General features: G+C 34.4%; 1 protein-coding gene across 1 annotated transcript in view; it reads left to right on the top strand.

The window, feature by feature from the left end:
- Positions 1-7,509: 7,509 nt before the first annotated feature.
- Positions 7,510-17,809, top strand: part of LOC107486476 (F-box/kelch-repeat protein At3g06240-like) — a 43,499-nt gene continuing 33,199 nt past the window's right edge. Inside the window, exons 1-3 of the mRNA XM_052260861.1 lie at positions 7,510-7,637; positions 7,873-8,114; positions 8,196-8,962. Coding sequence (XP_052116821.1) covers positions 7,945-8,114; positions 8,196-8,962 — 937 coding nt within the window. The 5' untranslated portion in view covers positions 7,510-7,637; positions 7,873-7,944. The remainder of the gene's footprint in view (positions 7,638-7,872; positions 8,115-8,195; positions 8,963-17,809) is intronic.

Genomic DNA, 17,809 nt, shown 5'->3' with positions numbered 1-17,809 from the left:
AAATGGTGATACCAATTACTTTTGATATGATTGGTTAATGCCTTTCTTTTAAGTCTTAACTTTAGATGGTTTGTTCATCATAAATTCATAGTCTTTTCTTGAATTCTATTTTTTTGGCTGTCCTTAATGTTTATGAGTCTTTTTTGACTATGTTTATGAGTTTGTTTAACTTATAAACTTAATTCTTTTTGAAGAAAAATCCACGTTCATCTCTTTTTTTCTTTTTATTTTTTTACATAATTAAAATAGTGTCTAGAAAATATTCTTGGTGCTTTTAGTTTTTCTCTCTTATCACAGTGAACGATTTACTTCGTGTATAACTTTCAAGTAAGTATTTGTCTTGATTACTATTTTGATATCTATACAGTATATCCAAAGTCATATAAGCCTTCGACTTTTTTTTGTCTTCTCCGATGGTTAGCTAGACATGGAAACTACTTACCACAGTTGTGAAAAATAATTTGTTTATTGGTTGGAGTTGTAGCAATAACTTTCGGTTAAGATTTAAGACATATTATAACAAGTTATTTTTTGGCAATGTCATATAATACAACTTAAAATAGTTCAACAGAATAATTGATTATATGTTGAATCTGTTTTTGACCAATTTTTGGCACATGTAGGTTATCAAGTTTCTAGCTTTCCTTCTATTGCTTTTTCTATTTTTTTTCCCAAATTCATTTGACCCTTTATATGATATTAATAATTTCATTAGTTGATTATAGAAAGACAAAAGGTCAAACTTGATGGTTTTGAATTCCAATCTCTTTGAGGAATGGCCTAATTTTATTGCTTCTCAATTTTAGTATTTGTTTGAAGAATTTTTTTACGCATCGAGGTGTTGGAGTTAAATTTTGATTTATTTCCTAATAGTGATGTAAATGTTAGTATCACCACTATCTTGAACATATTATATATAAGGTATTTTCATAATTGCTATTCAGTAATTTTTCTTTTTCATGTTCCTATTGTTCATTATTTTCTTCTGATTTTGAATTTAGTGTTAATTCTGGTCCACAACGTCAACTCTTTTGATAAGATGCCTCTTGGTCTCTGATTTTTAATGTAGGCTGTCTTTAGATTGACACAACTAGATAGAGTAGCGGAGTATTTATCACGTCATATTAGGGAGCATCATGAATAATGAGCAAGTTTAATTCAATGATTAGTTCTCATCAACTATGGCTCTTTTCATATTTATGTGTGATGGTTCTTTGGAAGAATCTAAATTTTATTGTTGATTAGGTTTATATCGATTCTTGATTTTTTTTTTGAGGAAAAAGTATTACATAGTTGTTTTTTTTTTCTTTGGATATCATTACTCTGTTCATGATTTTTGGAATGGGGTACTTTTGTTGTCTATTGTGTGCCACAAGCTTTAATGCTATTTGTTGTTATGGTAAATACAAAAAACTAAGCTTTGTGGTTAGAGAGTAGTAATAATTATAAGAATTTTGTTGTTATTTTTCATGATTAATTTTATATCTCATTTTTAGATGTGTTTCTAGGTTGGTTGATATGGATTCTATAGCATAGCCATACCAACATCGCTCACTTTTAACCTTACAACTTCATCTAATACTTTTAGAAGGACCCTTAAGGTGATGGGAGTTCTGCCGTGCACATTTATTGCAAAGAATTGAATAACCTCATGTTGGAGGTTTTGAAAAGAGGGCCGAGAATGAAGGAAAATGGAGTGTTGGTATCTGACAAGACCATGTAGAGGAAGCTGCAAAAGTTTTGGAGCCACTGAGGGCACCCAACTCTTATACTAAGATAATTTTCAGCAGTAGGAGTTTTGGCTTGAAGCTGCTCGCATTGTTGAATTCCATTCAAATGTCAATTAAGGATTAATTGAAGGAAGTAGACCTGTCAGATTTTATTGCTGGTAAGCTGGACAGAAGCTCTTGAAGTGACGATTATATTCCCTTTTGTACTAGAAGATTATTTTTGAAGTTATCTTAGCCTGTTTTTCATGATCTAACCAAAGATAGAGTGGTAACTTATAATATGCGGTCAAACTTTTTTAAGTAGTTCTATTATTTTAAATATTTTACCTGTTTAATTTTGCACATTTTTTTACATATTTAATTTTGCACCTTTATTTTGATATTGATAAAGTATAAATAGATGTGATTGGTCCTCTAATAATTATTAACCGAATCATTTTAACTTAAAACACTTCAATAATGACCCTAAAATGGGCCTTTAAATTCTTCTAATCAATTAAAAGGGCATTTAGAAGTTGGAACCACCTAACATGAACAAATTAAAAGGGCATTTGGAAGTTGGAACCACCTAACAGGAACAATGCATACCAAGTTCTTATGGAATCTCCTTCTCATCGAGTTTTTAACTTCATAGTTCACATCTTTTTATGGAGATATTGATGACTTAGTGTAACTATCAGTTTATGACTTAGTGTAACTATCAGTTTTTGAATGGCTTAAAAAATTAAGAAACCCTTTCTCTCATGTTATCTTTTGTTTACTACTACTAATAATAATTAATATTAAATAAGTATTTCTCTAACATCTTTTTTTTTTTAGTATTTCTCAAGGTATGATTAATGAGGAATTTATACATTTTTATTAATTAGAATAGTTTGAAAATATTGGTCTTTTTGGTAAACAATTTTCACATAAAGCCTTGCTTTTTGTTGAAGTTCCTCGACTTAATAGCAACAATATTGTTTCATTAAAACCACTATAAGAGTTTGACAACATTTGTTTATAAGGTAATATCAAGTTTGACAATGGTTAGGAAGAGTTCTGCAAAGCATACAATGATACAAGTTGGAACAATTATTTGTTACATTATCAAGGGTCAAATAAAAAAAGAGGTATTATAATTCTTAATCAAATAAAAAGAGGCATTATAATGCTTATTCAAAACAATAGTTTGATGCCCAACAGCAGTACTATAAAGTTTAAATGTAGTATTTAACAGAGGTCTTTAATAATATTGCATGATGTGATACTTAGCTTTATTTATTTTTGTTCACATATAACGACAATACACGATATATTTTGTCATTTTTTCATAATTATATAAGCATGTTTCTTTGAAGTAATGAAGATAGATAGTTAAATCCTTTTCTTTATGGAGTACAGTAGTTGGTTAACGTATTTTTATTTAAATCACAAACTCAAATTTCATTCTCATCTTCCTTCTGATTTGATACTTTTTCAATCTTTTATAATATTTTTGGCATCTTGCGACTCTTTTGAATAAAAGTTATGTACATATATGTGAAATTACTTTTCACTTTGTTCGTACCTTTTAATAAGTGCTTTGAATCCAAATATCATGATTTTAGACCTTTTTTCAATAAAAAAATAATAACTGATAATAGGAAGTTAATCTTCTTAAGAACATACCTTATTAGCTTTGATGTGTGAGAATATTTGCTCTTCGTTTTTTGAAGAAAAAAATTGATGACAATTCATTTCATGTTTATATGTCCAAGTAGTCATATAAAGACTAAGGAAGGATAATTATTTTCATCTTATAGCAATTTTGTTTGATTGAATATGATTGTTTATTTTTAATCATTTTTTATTTGGAACTGTTTTTCAGCATTTGAGTTTTTGGTATCGAAGCTTTTAAAAGTATTTTTTTTTTGTCTTAAAAAGGAGAAAAATTAAAGAAGAACAATGAATTTAGTACATAAGAGTTTTGAAACAAATGTAAAAATTAAAAAATAATGAAAATTATGGGATTATTTTGTATAGTTTTCATTATTTGAAAAAAAAATTAACTTTATTATTGTAATGCAAATTGGGTTGTATTTTAACTTTAGATTTTTTTAGTATTTGTGTTGATTCGTAAACTTTATTTTATATGAGACTTTAATATTAAATTATTTTGTTCACAACTTCATTATATAATTATATTATAATATATTTATTATAATTAAGTCATATTTTTTATTTAATTTTATTTACTTTTGCAATTTTTTCAAAAAGTAAAATCACATATTCTTATTCTTATGATCTAATTTAATATATATATATATATATATAAATAAAAGTTTATATCAAGTCTTTAATCTAATAATATTTTAATATTAAATATTTTTCATTATAATTATGATACCCGTGCATCCCACGGGCACTTCTCTAGTTTCTAGGAACTGAGGGAAAAAAACGCGGGAAAACGCTCGTCTTTTTAAATGGATTGAAGAAATGTGCATATGAATCTTTTTCCTCGCCAAAAACCCTAATATCGGGACCAATAGCAATGAAGCAATCGAGCATGGAGAAGAAGAAGCTCAAGAGCATCATCGATCTCCCTCCTCTGGAACTGATACGAGCAATCTTTACGAGGGTTCCTATCAAACACCTTGTGTGCGTCAAGTGCGGTTTCCAAGCTATGGAACACTCTCATTTTCGATCCCAATTTCGCAAAATCTCATCTTGATCACTCTCTCGCACCCTCCCATAGATGCCTCTTCCTCCAAAACAATTCTCACGCTTCCTCCGTTGATCTCGACGCACTGCTTCAAAATGATAATGATGGCGTTGATGCAATAGCCATCTCTCTCCCTTTCAAGAAGAAGCCACCTTTTGATGATTTCTGTCTTGTTGGTTCCTGCAGAGGGTTCGTACTCTTACACTGTGAACCACAGTTTTTTATCCTATAGAACCCACCCACTCACTGATTCAAGCAAAAGAGTTTCATACTCTCATATGGTTAATGTCGCAACAAGCTATGAACACTTCTCCGTTCGCCTTGAAGCGCTTCTATATGGCTTTGGTTATGATGCGTCACAAGATGATTATGTAGTAGTTGTAGCATATAAGGGTAAAGACGGCGAAAACCATTTTGATCTGTGTTGTTTCAGAAGCAATTCATGGTTTAATATTAATGTTAATGCTGCACTTCCCAAATTACTGAACTGGTATAATTTGAAATCTAAGGGGTTGTTCTGTAACGGGCTATTCATTGGTCTACTCATGAGTACGGTTTTCACATTCTTATCTTTGATATAAAGCGAAGGACTTTTTCAACCATATCTGGGCCGGAACAACTGGCATGCTCCTATCCAGGTATAGCCGTATTACGAGGCTGCCTAGCCTTGTATTATAACAATGGTGATAGCTGTAACATTTACATATGGGTGATGAAAGAATATAAAGTGCAGTCGTCTTGAACCCTCTATGAGATTCCCCTTGTATGCTTTAAGTTTAAGCCACTGTGCTTATCAGCTAATGGGGATATTATTGGAAGATGTTATCCTTGGGAGGGTGAAGTAGGGTTCTTTGTATATAATGTCAGAGGAGAGCTGCTCAAATATGTTCAATATCTTTATGGTGATCCTACCAGCCACGTAAGGTCCATCGTGCATGTGTACTGTCCCTTGGCACTCCCTAGCAACATCAAGCAGAAGAGGAAGAAGAGTATGTAAAGTGTGCTTTACACCATTTTGGTTCTGCTTATTTTGCTTGTGTTATGATTGATTGAAACGATTTGACCATTGATGGTGAATTTGAAGTCCATTAAACCATATCTTGCTTCTTATTGTCACGTCTCCCATTGAGGTTCTTTGAGATTAAAATTATCTCTGTTTTTCATGTGTAATGCGGTGAATTTTACTGGTTGATCTTTTCTGCAGGTTCTTAGAATCACGAAGAGGTCAAACAAGGGAAGGGAATTGGGAGTAAATATTGGACACTTTGATTGTGTGATAAATAAAGTGTAGGATTGGCAAGTTGAGCTGGAAAGAAACTCCTCAAAATTCTTATTCTATGATTGGGAAAAACTCAAGCATTTGAAAATGCAATTGAGTTTCCTCTTGTTAAATTCAATATCTCTTTTGAATTATATATAATAGTAAACTAAGTAAAGTAATATTTCTGAGATTATCTGCTTTATTTTTAATCTCCTATATATGCAGTTCAAGTTTTGGATTTGCTTCTTTATGTTTTATCTCTACAATATTTCCTTAGTTGCGTTATCTTTGACTGATCTATCATTAGATTCCTGTTCTTGTTCTTTCAATACTAATCCCTCTGTTTAAATGATTCTAAATGGCTTACATAAATAATTCCCTTTTCTTCTATGCATTAATAGTTGGCGGAAACAATGTAATAGGTCGAACAATTTATACACAGAATAGCACAGTTCGTTGTGAGATATATATATATATAAAATGTGAATTCCAACTTGAAAATTATGAATTTATTGATTTGTCAATTCAGTTTTCTGAATTATTTTTCATTTGTCAATAGTGAGCTGTATTGGCTCATTAAGTTCCATTTTATGCATGTAAGTATATAAATATAAGCATTTAACCGTCTTGAATATAAGTCGAACAAAAGTGGATTGTTAAATATCATAAGACTAGTCCTACCTAGTTAAATATCTTGTGTATTTAATTGTTTTGAGTATAGACTTTTATAATTTTTAGAATTACTACAAATTTTGTATTGTAAATTATGTTGTGGACACTAATATCAGTTTTGTATCTTTTATTTTTTCTATTTTTTTTTTAAGTTTTTATCTAAGTATCATAACAGAGAAGACTACTTAATTTGCTTGTTTCTATATTTTTTTTATTTGGCTCTTTAATGATTAAAGATGACGTAATGAATATGCAAGTAAAATTAGTTATGTAAAATTTAAAGATGTTTTATTTTATCAATTATATACACAAATATACACTTTTTTTTAATCATGTTGTTAATGCAATTGGTTTTAAGTAGTTTTCTAGTAAATTATGATAGACATAGATAAAAATAAATTAATGCTTAATCACTTTGTATGTCAAACCACAAAATTTAAAATAAAGAATGCAGTATAACTTTTTAAGGTAACTTTTTACATACAAAATATACCAAAACGAAAGACTTTAAAAAAAAAAGAGAAAATAAAACTATGGTATAAATTTATTAAGCACAGTATTTTGATTACAAAAAAGTTGGTTATTCGAATATTTTTATTTGATTAATTTATTATAGTATAAATATTTTGATGTTAATTGCACGGTAATTTGTGAAAGATAAAAGTAAAAAATATTATATAAATAATTAGAATATTAGAGTGAAAAATATATTGAATAAAAAAGTTTAATTTAGATTAATTTGTTACCGAACTAAATAGAAATATTAAATAAATCTAATTTTACTATTTTATACACTTTTCAAAATAAATCCTTAAAAATAGGACGTATATATTTTATTTTTATAAAATTTAAAATAGTTCAATAAGTATCTTTTAAATATTGTTATTTATTCGATTTTTTAACATTAATTTAAAAAAACACATTTAAATATATTTATTATCTTTTTTTAATTTAAAAAATCTAAAAAACAGAATAATTAAATTAAAATTTTAAATTTTAAATTTAAATTTTCTTAACACTAATATATCATGAACAAAACCTTAAATATTTTTTTAAAAACAGATTTTAACTAACCACCTCTTCTCAGTGGTAACTAAAGAAAACCTTTCCTCTGTGAAAACTGAAAAACCAGGGCTGCAGCGCCTCCCCTCCTTCCCGCGTTCGTCTTCTCCCGCACCGCGCACCTCCCCCTGCGAAGAACTGCTCCATCCGCACGCGCAGCTCCATAGGCGACCCGCACTCCTCTTTCGTCCTGGGTCTCCTCCAACGTCGCGATCCTTTTTCGTCTAAGGTAATTCTGCTTGCACAACTATGCATGATTGGGAGTATTGTAAAATGAATATAATGTAGATGTGCTAAACTCTAATTTTTAAAGAATAAATAACATTTTTAAATTCAGAAACTTACCTAATAAAATTTTGTTTGGAACAAAAATATCCAATACGATATTTTTTACGGACCCATTTAAAAGATAACTTTTTTTTTCAATAGACAATCCAAAACTAACCCTTTTTTGTTTTTTCAAGGCAATTTCAAGACCGGGGAACCGCAGTTGAGTGAATTGGTATATGAATTGAGAAAAGCTCCGCAACCCAAGTATGGATAAGAAGAAGAAGCTGAAGCACACGGTGAACAAAGTAAAAGAGCAATCGAGCATGGAGAGGAAGAATCAGAATGACAAGAGTAAGAGCATTCACGACATCCTCCCTCTTGACCTGATTCACATAATCCTTCTGCGGGTGTCGATCAGACATCTCGCTCGCCTCAAGTGCGTTTCCAAGCTCTGGTGCTCTCTAATTTCTGATCCTGACTTTGCGGCATTTCATTTTTACCACTCTACCGCTGCCAGCAATGCATGCCTCTCCATGGAAAACGACACTATGGCTGACTTGGCTTACTTAGATGACAACAATGCATCACAAAAAGAGGTGTGTCCCCCTTTCCAAAATAAAGCACGTTCTGGTTTTGTGGTCTTGGGATCTTGCAGAGGCTTTATTCTCTTGCATCGAGACCCACATTTCCTTGTGGTATGGAACCCACTCACTGGATCCAGCAAAAGAATATCCTACTCTCATATTGTTCATCGTAGTAAGCCCCCTCTCTATGGCAGGATTGCCTACCGTTCGTATCTGCATGGATTTGGTTATGATGCATCACAGGATGATTACTTACTTCTTGTAGCTTGGAGCGATTGCAAAGGACATTATCATTTGGATTGCTTTTCCCTGAGAACCAATTCATGGATTAATCTTGATGCTGCTTTCCCCAAACTCTTGGGTTTTCGTTACTGGCATTCTGGTGGGTTGTTCTTTAATGGTGCTGTTCATTGGGTGCCTTTCGATCTTGAAGATTACAGGGATGCTATTGTTATCTTTGATCTCAAGGAAAAGACTTTTTCAACTATATCTGCGCCGGAACAACTGTCAGGCTCCTCTCCAAGTGTTGCCCTACTCGGAGGCTGCCTAGCCTTGTCTTCTCCCAATGATGATTGCCGTAACACTGACATATGGGTGATGAAAGAATATAAAGTGCACTCATCTTGGACTCTCTATCAGATTCCTTGCGAGGACTTCAAGCCTCTGTGCTTATCTAGTAATAGGGATACTATTGGAAGAGGTTATACTTCGTGTGGTAAAAAAGGGTACTTCATATATAATGTCAGAGGAGACCTGCTCAAGCATTTTAAAAATTTGTGTTGTCAACTTCCCTACAATCACCGTCCCTATACTGTGTATGCAGAGAGTCTCTTGCCACTCCCTAGTGACATTAAAGATAAGGATAATAAGAAGAAGATGAAGAAGGAAATTTGGCATGTAATCATTCTCCTATGCTTTGCACGAAGCTATTCCTGTTTGTTTTCATTGCATTTTGCATCAAGTTCCAATCAAATGTGACTTTTGTTTCTGGATGCTGAAATTTGAATTTATCAATGCTTAGGAATCATTGATCACTGTCTTGCTTCTTGTAGTCCGGACTTGTGGTGCAGTTTTGAAGTTTAGATTATTTTCATGCCTAAAACTTTGTCTTTTACCTGACCCTTTTTTTTTGCAGGCCATCAAGTTCACCTGAATATTTTGAACAACCTGATGTTGCAAAAGGTTAGCATCAAACAAAGAAAGAGAATTAGGAGCCAACATACAAGTGAACAGCTTGACACATGGGGAAGAAGAGCATTTGAAAGGTGCAAATGAAGTTTAGTTGGTTATGCAAAACTTTAGATATTTTATTTCTTAGTTGGTTATGTAAAACTTTAGATGCTTTATTTTGCAGATTGCATAATGTACTTTTCTTTTATCATGTCAAAACCTTATCCAATCCTAGAAGTTTTAATTGTAGATTCTTTTGGGGATAATACGTTTCTCCTGCAAACTTGAGATGCTAGGTGTGGAGTCTAGTGAATTTGTCAAATGAATCTCTTGTAAAATTTCTGTTTATCTCTTTTTTTTATCGAGCAATGACATTCCTTAATCCATATGATGTTTCTTGCAAGTATCCAATCATATTCTCAGGAAAACTTAACAACATGAAAACCACTACTCATGAAAAATTTAAGTCATCTAACATTAAATTTGATTGGTTTAAAACGATAGATTATTAATTCTTATTGTTATGAAAATTCTTATATTAAACTTACTGCTTAATTAAGGAATATATAGTAGACGTGTTAGTGAAACTACTTAAACACGTTTTAAAAGGATAGGTCCTACTCTGCTTATATTAAATTGCATTCAGATGTTAGTTTTAACTATTCATGGTGAAACTTGATGTATCAAATGCTAGGGGAATCATTAATAGCTGTCTTGCTTCCTACAATCTAGTATTGTGGTGAGGTATGCTTCGTTATTGTGCTGAGTGTTATACATAAATATACTTTTTCTTATTGATTGTATACTTTCAGTTAAGATGTTGGCTTTGGCAACACCTTTAATAATTTTCTGTTGATGTGTATCCTTTGTAGTATTATTAGGTACATCACAATGAAATAAGACTCGTAAGATTTATCTTAATGTGATACAAGAAATCAATATGTGACTGATAAAATTTGTTGCTGGCCAATTAATTGTTATCCATACAAGGCAAAATTGAGGACTAGTGAACTCTATTTAAGAATTTGTTACAAGCTAACAGGTTGTTACATATACAAGGCGAGATTCAATTTTTCGCCATTTACTTAAACGGTCTAGTGAGCTAACTACCAAACTACTCCAACTTCATTGAAAGGTTAAATGCATGAAAGTGCATGGTTAATGTTTGGGCGTCTGAGAGTTTATGAGGCCAAAATCCTGGCTATATATGTATGGAATAATTCTATATCTAATTTAGCTTGAATTGAAGTCCAATTCCATTTACTATCATAAACAATAATGAGTTTTGCTTAAAATAGTTAAAATATGATTGTGAATTTTGTAATAATTTGTGAAAATTTTATTGTTTGCAGGGAAATTGATTATCATTGGCAACAACTGCACGCCATTGAGTAGAGATGTTTATGGATCAGATCTGATCCGAAAATTGAGGCTATGCATTTGATCTGCAAGGCTATTGGATCAGATTCGCACACTTATAGGATCGAATTGCGGATTTTATGTAGGTATCCGTATATCCGTTCAGCATATGCACGGATCCACAAAAATAAATAAATAAATAATTAAAATTCTTCTTATGTTTTATTTCAACTAATAATTATCATATATGTTGTATTATTTTAATTTTATTATTTAAGAAAAGTATGTTTAATATTATTTTAAGAGTAAACATATATATATATTTTTTTTAACCAAAGATAGGAGACTCGAATCCGCAACCTCTTAATTGAGTATAGGGAGACTATGTCATTTGAGCTATTACTCATTGGCTTAAGAGTAAACATATTTAAAAGAGTAGAAAATAGGAATTTTTTTAATAAAAATAAGTTTTTAAAAATATTTTTGTGTTGTGCGGATATATCCGATATCATATCCGTAAATGTGCGGATCGTATCCAAGTTTAAAGGATATTAAGTCCATCTGATAATTCTAGTGCGGATCGGATCTAGATTTTGTTATATCCAATCCGATCCGATCCGCGTTCACCCTTACCATTGAGGAAGTCAGAGATTGAATACTATGCTATGTTGGCCAAACAGTTCACGTTACAATGGAAGTAAGTTCTTAATCTTATACCTGGTTGCATTACAAGTCTCAAATTACTTACTTTGATGTAATATTCATATAGCATATTAGGTTATTCCAGCTTGGAACATTACTTAGTGCCATATAAAAAAACTGGTCTAGTCTTATACTATACACAAGTCTCAAGTAGAAAGAGTATCACATCAAATTGAATCATATGATTGAATGTCCTAACTTACAACCTTACCAATATTTCACTCCTTTGATTTATGTTCTTAGTGACTCTTAAGGGGCAGAGGAAAAAGGGTATTAGCATTGTATTCTCTTATGCTTTACTAGTAACATTTTATTTTATGTTAATTTTGATCACATTATGATATGATGGATGATCTTCTTTGTGTTCTATGCAGGCCATGAAGTTTTGTGACTGTGATGGCTTAATTCAGACAATAATTTTGTGAATATGTCGTTTTCTAACTGATTTTATGCGCCAAGATTAAGCAATCTTGGATTCATTACCCGGTTAGCATTTAAGGTTCCATCTAGCTATAGTGTATAATAACATGTTATAGTTATGAACCAATCTGAGCTTGCATTACTATTACTTTTGCTTATGATCCATGCTTCGGCATAAGCACTTAATGCAAAATATGTTAGTCAAATGGGTTCAATTAACAGTTTACCTCCATTGTTAATTGGAATGGTGCAACTACTTTAATATGATTTGAAGAGATGGAACTTCTCGTGGATATTTGTGCTGGGACAAGGGAAGTGTAGCAGTGTATTTTTATATCGATGGTGGCGAAACTATGATATGGTCATATGGGTTATGAAACAGGGGAGGCTACAACATTATCCACGTTTTTTTTTTCTAGTTTGACTATTAATAAATCTGATAAGAAGATGAAAAAAAGATATGTCACAATGTCTCATGTTTTGCAACTACTTCAGAGCTTGCTTGGTTACCTACTTTTACTTCTCAGAGAGAAATTAAATTATTTTTTTAATGCACTTTCTTTTAGGGCAACGTTAAAATTTGGTTAAATTTATGATTTATTTGGTTGGTAAAAATATTTTTTATTTAAAGTTTTAGTATTTTTTATTTATAGGATTTCATGAGAAAAGAAAAAAAATTAGAAATATAATTAAAAAAATTTTAGCTAAACTAATCTTTGTTACTGTCAAGTATCAACACTTAAGAGGCTAAAACAAAAAATTTACAATCCAGCTAAAAATTTGCCCCACTGGCAAATAGTTACCCCATCAGAAAAGTAGAGACAGGATAAGTATCAGTTTTGGAGAGGGGTTTTTTTCTTATGTAACACCCTACCAAACAGAATTTTATGCCTAGGATTTAAATCAAAGGTGGTGAAGCGCTACGATCTCTAAAATAAAAATACGTAATTGATATATATGAAGAATAGTTTAACTAGGAGGTTTGGAAGAAAAGATGAACAAAACAAGACCGAAAACGCGTCACACTCGAAAAGCGATGAAATAGAAGACTTATACAGAAAACTAAAAAGACAAGTATATAAACTGAGTTTCAAAATATAGATACATAAGCAAGCTCTAAACTCGACTTGCGAAGCAAAGGTCGGCTAGAATATATATATACAACTCCAGAAATAAACCAACAGATAAATATAAATTCTGTTTCTCCAAATCAACCTCTAAGAGGAATAAATAGGGCTGTCAAACGGGCTAACTTGACCCATTTAGGCCCGACTCGTTAAGCCCGTGGGTTAAATGGGTTGGCATGTTTAAACCCGCTTTATTCGCGAGCCAGAATTTTTTAGCCCGGACCGTTTATGGTCAGTCCGATGGGTTAAACGGGTGAGCCCGTTTATCATTTTATTTTTTTAAAAATATTTTAACACAAAATACCACTTTTAGGTCAAAAACCATTAAAAAATAATATTTTTTTTAGTTGATGGGTCGGATCGAGAAAAATATTGGCTAAAAATGCTACTTTTAAAGAAAAAAATAAACAGGCCACCCGTTTAGCCCGTGGGCTAGCCCGTTTAACCTGTCATTTTTTCGGGTTAATCGGGCTCAGCACGTTTAGCCCGAAATTTAAACGGGATTAGTTTTAGAGATAAAGTCCGTCTATTTAAATGGGTAAATGGGCTAGCCTGATGGGTTTAGCCCATTTTGACGGCCCTAATGTTTAGTGCGGTGCCTCGCATCATGCATTTGAAAACAATAATATATGTATGAAATGAGAACCGAAGGTTCTCAGTATGGTAAATGTGCCTACATAGATAATATATAAAGTCTTGAAAAAGTCAGAGGCAATCATAGAACTTCAATACACATATTCAAAGCTTAGACTTATACTTTAATAAGAAATCAAGTAAACTATCTAAGGTACTCAAGTTCTAATCCAAATATAACTTAACACTTCAATCTCACTCTCCTCTAGTCCTCCAAATAACCAGTTGAACAATCCTCAGTGTCACCTCAGCCAACATGAGGGATCTCTCAGTTGCATAGACATATAATACAGACAAGAAAAATTCAGATAGAATGCAGTTGCAGCAAGTAAATCAGATATCGGTTAGTCACAGGTGTAACAGCTCAGACCACCCGCTAGCACGATATTATCTGCTTTAGCACACAAAGCCTCACGATTTTGCCTTTGACGATAGGGATGATAGCCGAAGGCCCCCACACTCACTCGTCAAAACACGTCATGCTAAGGAGAGGTATCCACACTCTTATAAAGCATGCTTCGTTCCCCTCCTCAACCGATATGGGACCTTACAATCCACCCCCTTACGGGAGCCCAGCGCCTTCGCTAGCACATCGATCCAGGTTCCGGCTCTGATACCATCTGTAACAGTCCATACCACCCGCTTGCACGATATTGTTCGCTTTAGCACACAAGGCCTCACGGTTTTGCCTTTGACGATAGGGATGATAGCCGAGACCCCCCACACTCACTCGTCAAAATGCGTCATGTTAGGGAGAAGTAACCACACCCTTATAAGGCATGCTTTGTTCCCCTCTCTAACCGATGTAGGACCTTACAATCCACCTCCCTAGCACATCAATTCGGGTTCCGGCTCTGATACTATCTGTAACAGCCAAGACCACCAGCTAGCACGATATTGTCTGCTTTGGCACACAAGGCCTCACGGTTTTTTTTTTACGATAGGGATGATAGCAGAAGCCTCCACACTCACTCATCAAATCGCGTCATGCTAGGGAGAGGTATCCACACCCTTATAAGGCTTGCTTCGTTCCCCTCCCCAACCGATGTGGGACCTTACAATCCACCTCCTAAGGGAGTCCAGCGCCCTCACTGGCACATCGATCCGGGCTCCGGCTCTGATATAATCTGTAACAGCCCAGACCACCCGCTAGCACGATATTATCCGTTTTGGCACACAAGACCTCACGGTTTTATCTTTGATGATAGGGATGATAGTCGAAGGCCGAAACCCCCACACTCATTCGTCAAAACGTGTCATTCTAGGGAGAGGTATCCACACTCTTATAAGGCATACTTCGTTCCCTTCCCCAACTAATGTGGGACCTTACAATCAACCCCCCCTAAGGGAGTCCAGCGCCCTCGCTGGCACATCGATCCGGACTCTGGCTCTGATACCATCTATAACAGCCTAGACCACCTGCTAGCACGATATTGTCCACTTGGGCATACAAGGCATTTACAATCCACCCCCTAAGGGAGCCCAGCGCCCTCGCTGGCACATCAATCCGGGTTCCGTCTCTGATACCATCTGTAACAGACTAGACCACGCGCTAGCACGATATTGTCCGCTATAGCACACAAGGCCTCACGGTTTTGCCTTTGACGATAGGAATGATAGCCGAAACCCTTAAAACTCACTCGTCAAAACGCGTCATGCTAGGGAAAGGTATCCACACCCTTATAAGGCATGCTTCGTTCTCCTCTCCAACCGATGTGGGACTTTACAATCCACCCCCTAAGGGAGCCCAGCGCCCTCACTGGCACATCGATCCGGGTTCCGGCTCTGATACCATCTGTAATAGTCCAGACCACCCGCTAACACGATATTGTCTACTTTGGCACACAAGGCCTCACGGTTTTGTCTTTGACGATATGGATGATAGCCGAAACCCCTCAAACTCACTCGTCAAAACGCGTCATGCTAGGGGGAGGTATCCACACCCTTATAAGGCATGCTTCGTTCTCCTCTCCAACCGATGTGGGACCTTAGAATCCACCCCCCTAAGGGAGCTCAGCGCCCTCACTGGCACATCGATCCGGGTTCCGGCTCTGATACCATCTGTAACAGCCCAAACCACCCGCTAGCCCGATATTATCCGCTTTGACACAAAATGCCTCACGGTTTTGCCTTTGACGATAGGGATGATAGCCGAAGCCCCCCCACACTCACTCGTTAAAATGCGTCATACTAGGGAGAGGTATCCACACCCTTATAAAGCATGCTTCGTTCTCCTCCCCAACCAATGTGGGACCTTACAACAGGCAAGCACATAGGCAATCTAAAACCAATACATACACAAATAAGTCATACAAATGCATATAATGCATGTCTCTCTTATGGCTGATGAGCTCATTTGTCAGTTATATAGTCAAACTCGACATGTCTGGTAGCTAATCCATATACTGTCTCTCTTTTGCGCAATAATTCCATTAGAGGGAATACGTGCCCTGTCACCATTAGAGAGGTTATGTGCCCTGTCACCATTAGAGGGAATAGATTTCCTGTAACCCTTACAACCAGAGAGAAAACACAGACTTACTTGTCATCAATAATCCTCAATCATGTCTCATTTATCATAATCATTCAATTTCATAATCAAATTCAATTTTCATCATTCTCCTTCCTCATCTCTTTTCCAGAGCAAGTGGACAATGCCACTGCCTCTTACCCAGGGTTTCAACTCTTAATCAAATTCAATTTCATTTAAAAATCATACTTTAAAATCATAATCTCATTATTCTTCATTCTCTATGCGTACGCACACTGCCCTGTTTTTCAATGAAAACCTTGTTTTTAATCGTTTTACCTTCCCGACAAGCTTGCAAATATCCGTAACACTTGTTTAAAACCTTTTTTCCAGTTTTAGGGTCTTGAATCAAGGGAGAAAACAACAAATGAATAAAAAAGGGATATTTTAGTTATGAGTTTAGAGCTGGTGACAGATTTTGGAAGGATTGTGTAAATTCTCGCTTGAATTGGTGAATGTTGAGTTGTGAAGTATATGGTGGAAGAGATTTTTGGGAAATGGAAATGTTTATGTTGAATTTGAGAAATTGAAAACCGGTGATGGTTATGATGAGTTAAGAACTCGAAAATGAATGATGAAATTCTTGGATTATATGAGAGTGTGCGGGATGGCGTGGCAGTTTTTTTGCTGCAAGAGTGTACCAAACACTATATCCTTAGAATGATTTATGGTGAGACAGTTGTTGTTGATTCCTTCTCTGTTGCATGAGTGTGCATGGCCTATATCTCTGGCGTGGCAGATTCTTTGCTGCATGAGTGTGTAGGGCCTATATCCCTGGTGTGGCAGGAAGGCTACATCCGGGAGGATGTGTCGGGTTGGCATTTATAGACCGACAAGTGATATCACAAGCCAATAGGACAGACATTCATCATATGCATCTTCTATATGCTTGTTTGCTTTGCTTAACTTTAGTTATGCTTAAATAAATCACATGTCTACTTGCTATTTGTTTACTTGCTATGTATGTATATCACTTGTACTTTACTTGTTTGCATTAACTGTGTTTTCTATTGGGATTGAGAAGGCTCGGTAAGCGGTGACGATGGGATCACATGGAGGTTAGGCTGGCGAAGGGTATGGGACAACAGTGCTATGTTAGTTAGAAATCCATTAAGATAGAATTCCCTGTTTATGATTTAAGTTATATATTTATTCTAAGCTTGAATATCTGTATCGGTGCAAGGTTCTAGGATTGCCTTTGGCGCCCTAGAACCTTACATCTTATATACTGGGCATTGATACCATACTCATATGTTGTTGTTGTTTTTTAGATGTAGGTCGTAACCCACCTCGGTGAGTTGCGAGATGGTGACAGAGCAGAGTATGGTTTTATCTTTGTTTTATTCTGCCTTATTTTGATATAGTCTATCTCTCATCCTTTGTATTTAGATAACCTTGTTGCCTTAAAGGCTTTATTTCTGAAAACTTTAAGAGATAGGTTGTTGCTGTTTTGAACTTCAAAACTATGTTGTATTTAGTTTGACTAGTCGGCCTAAACTCCGCAGGCTGTGACTAGTCCTCTTTCTGTATATCATACTTATATATATGTCTTATTTAATTTAAGTACTACCTTGTGTATCCTGGAGCTATCTACAAGGTTTTATAA

Source organism: Arachis duranensis, chromosome 4, assembly GCF_000817695.3.
Source record: "Arachis duranensis cultivar V14167 chromosome 4, aradu.V14167.gnm2.J7QH, whole genome shotgun sequence".
NCBI lineage: Eukaryota > Viridiplantae > Streptophyta > Magnoliopsida > Fabales > Fabaceae > Arachis > Arachis duranensis.
The sequence above is the reverse complement of the archived record's forward strand: the minus strand, read 5'-3'. Positions and strand labels throughout refer to the sequence as shown.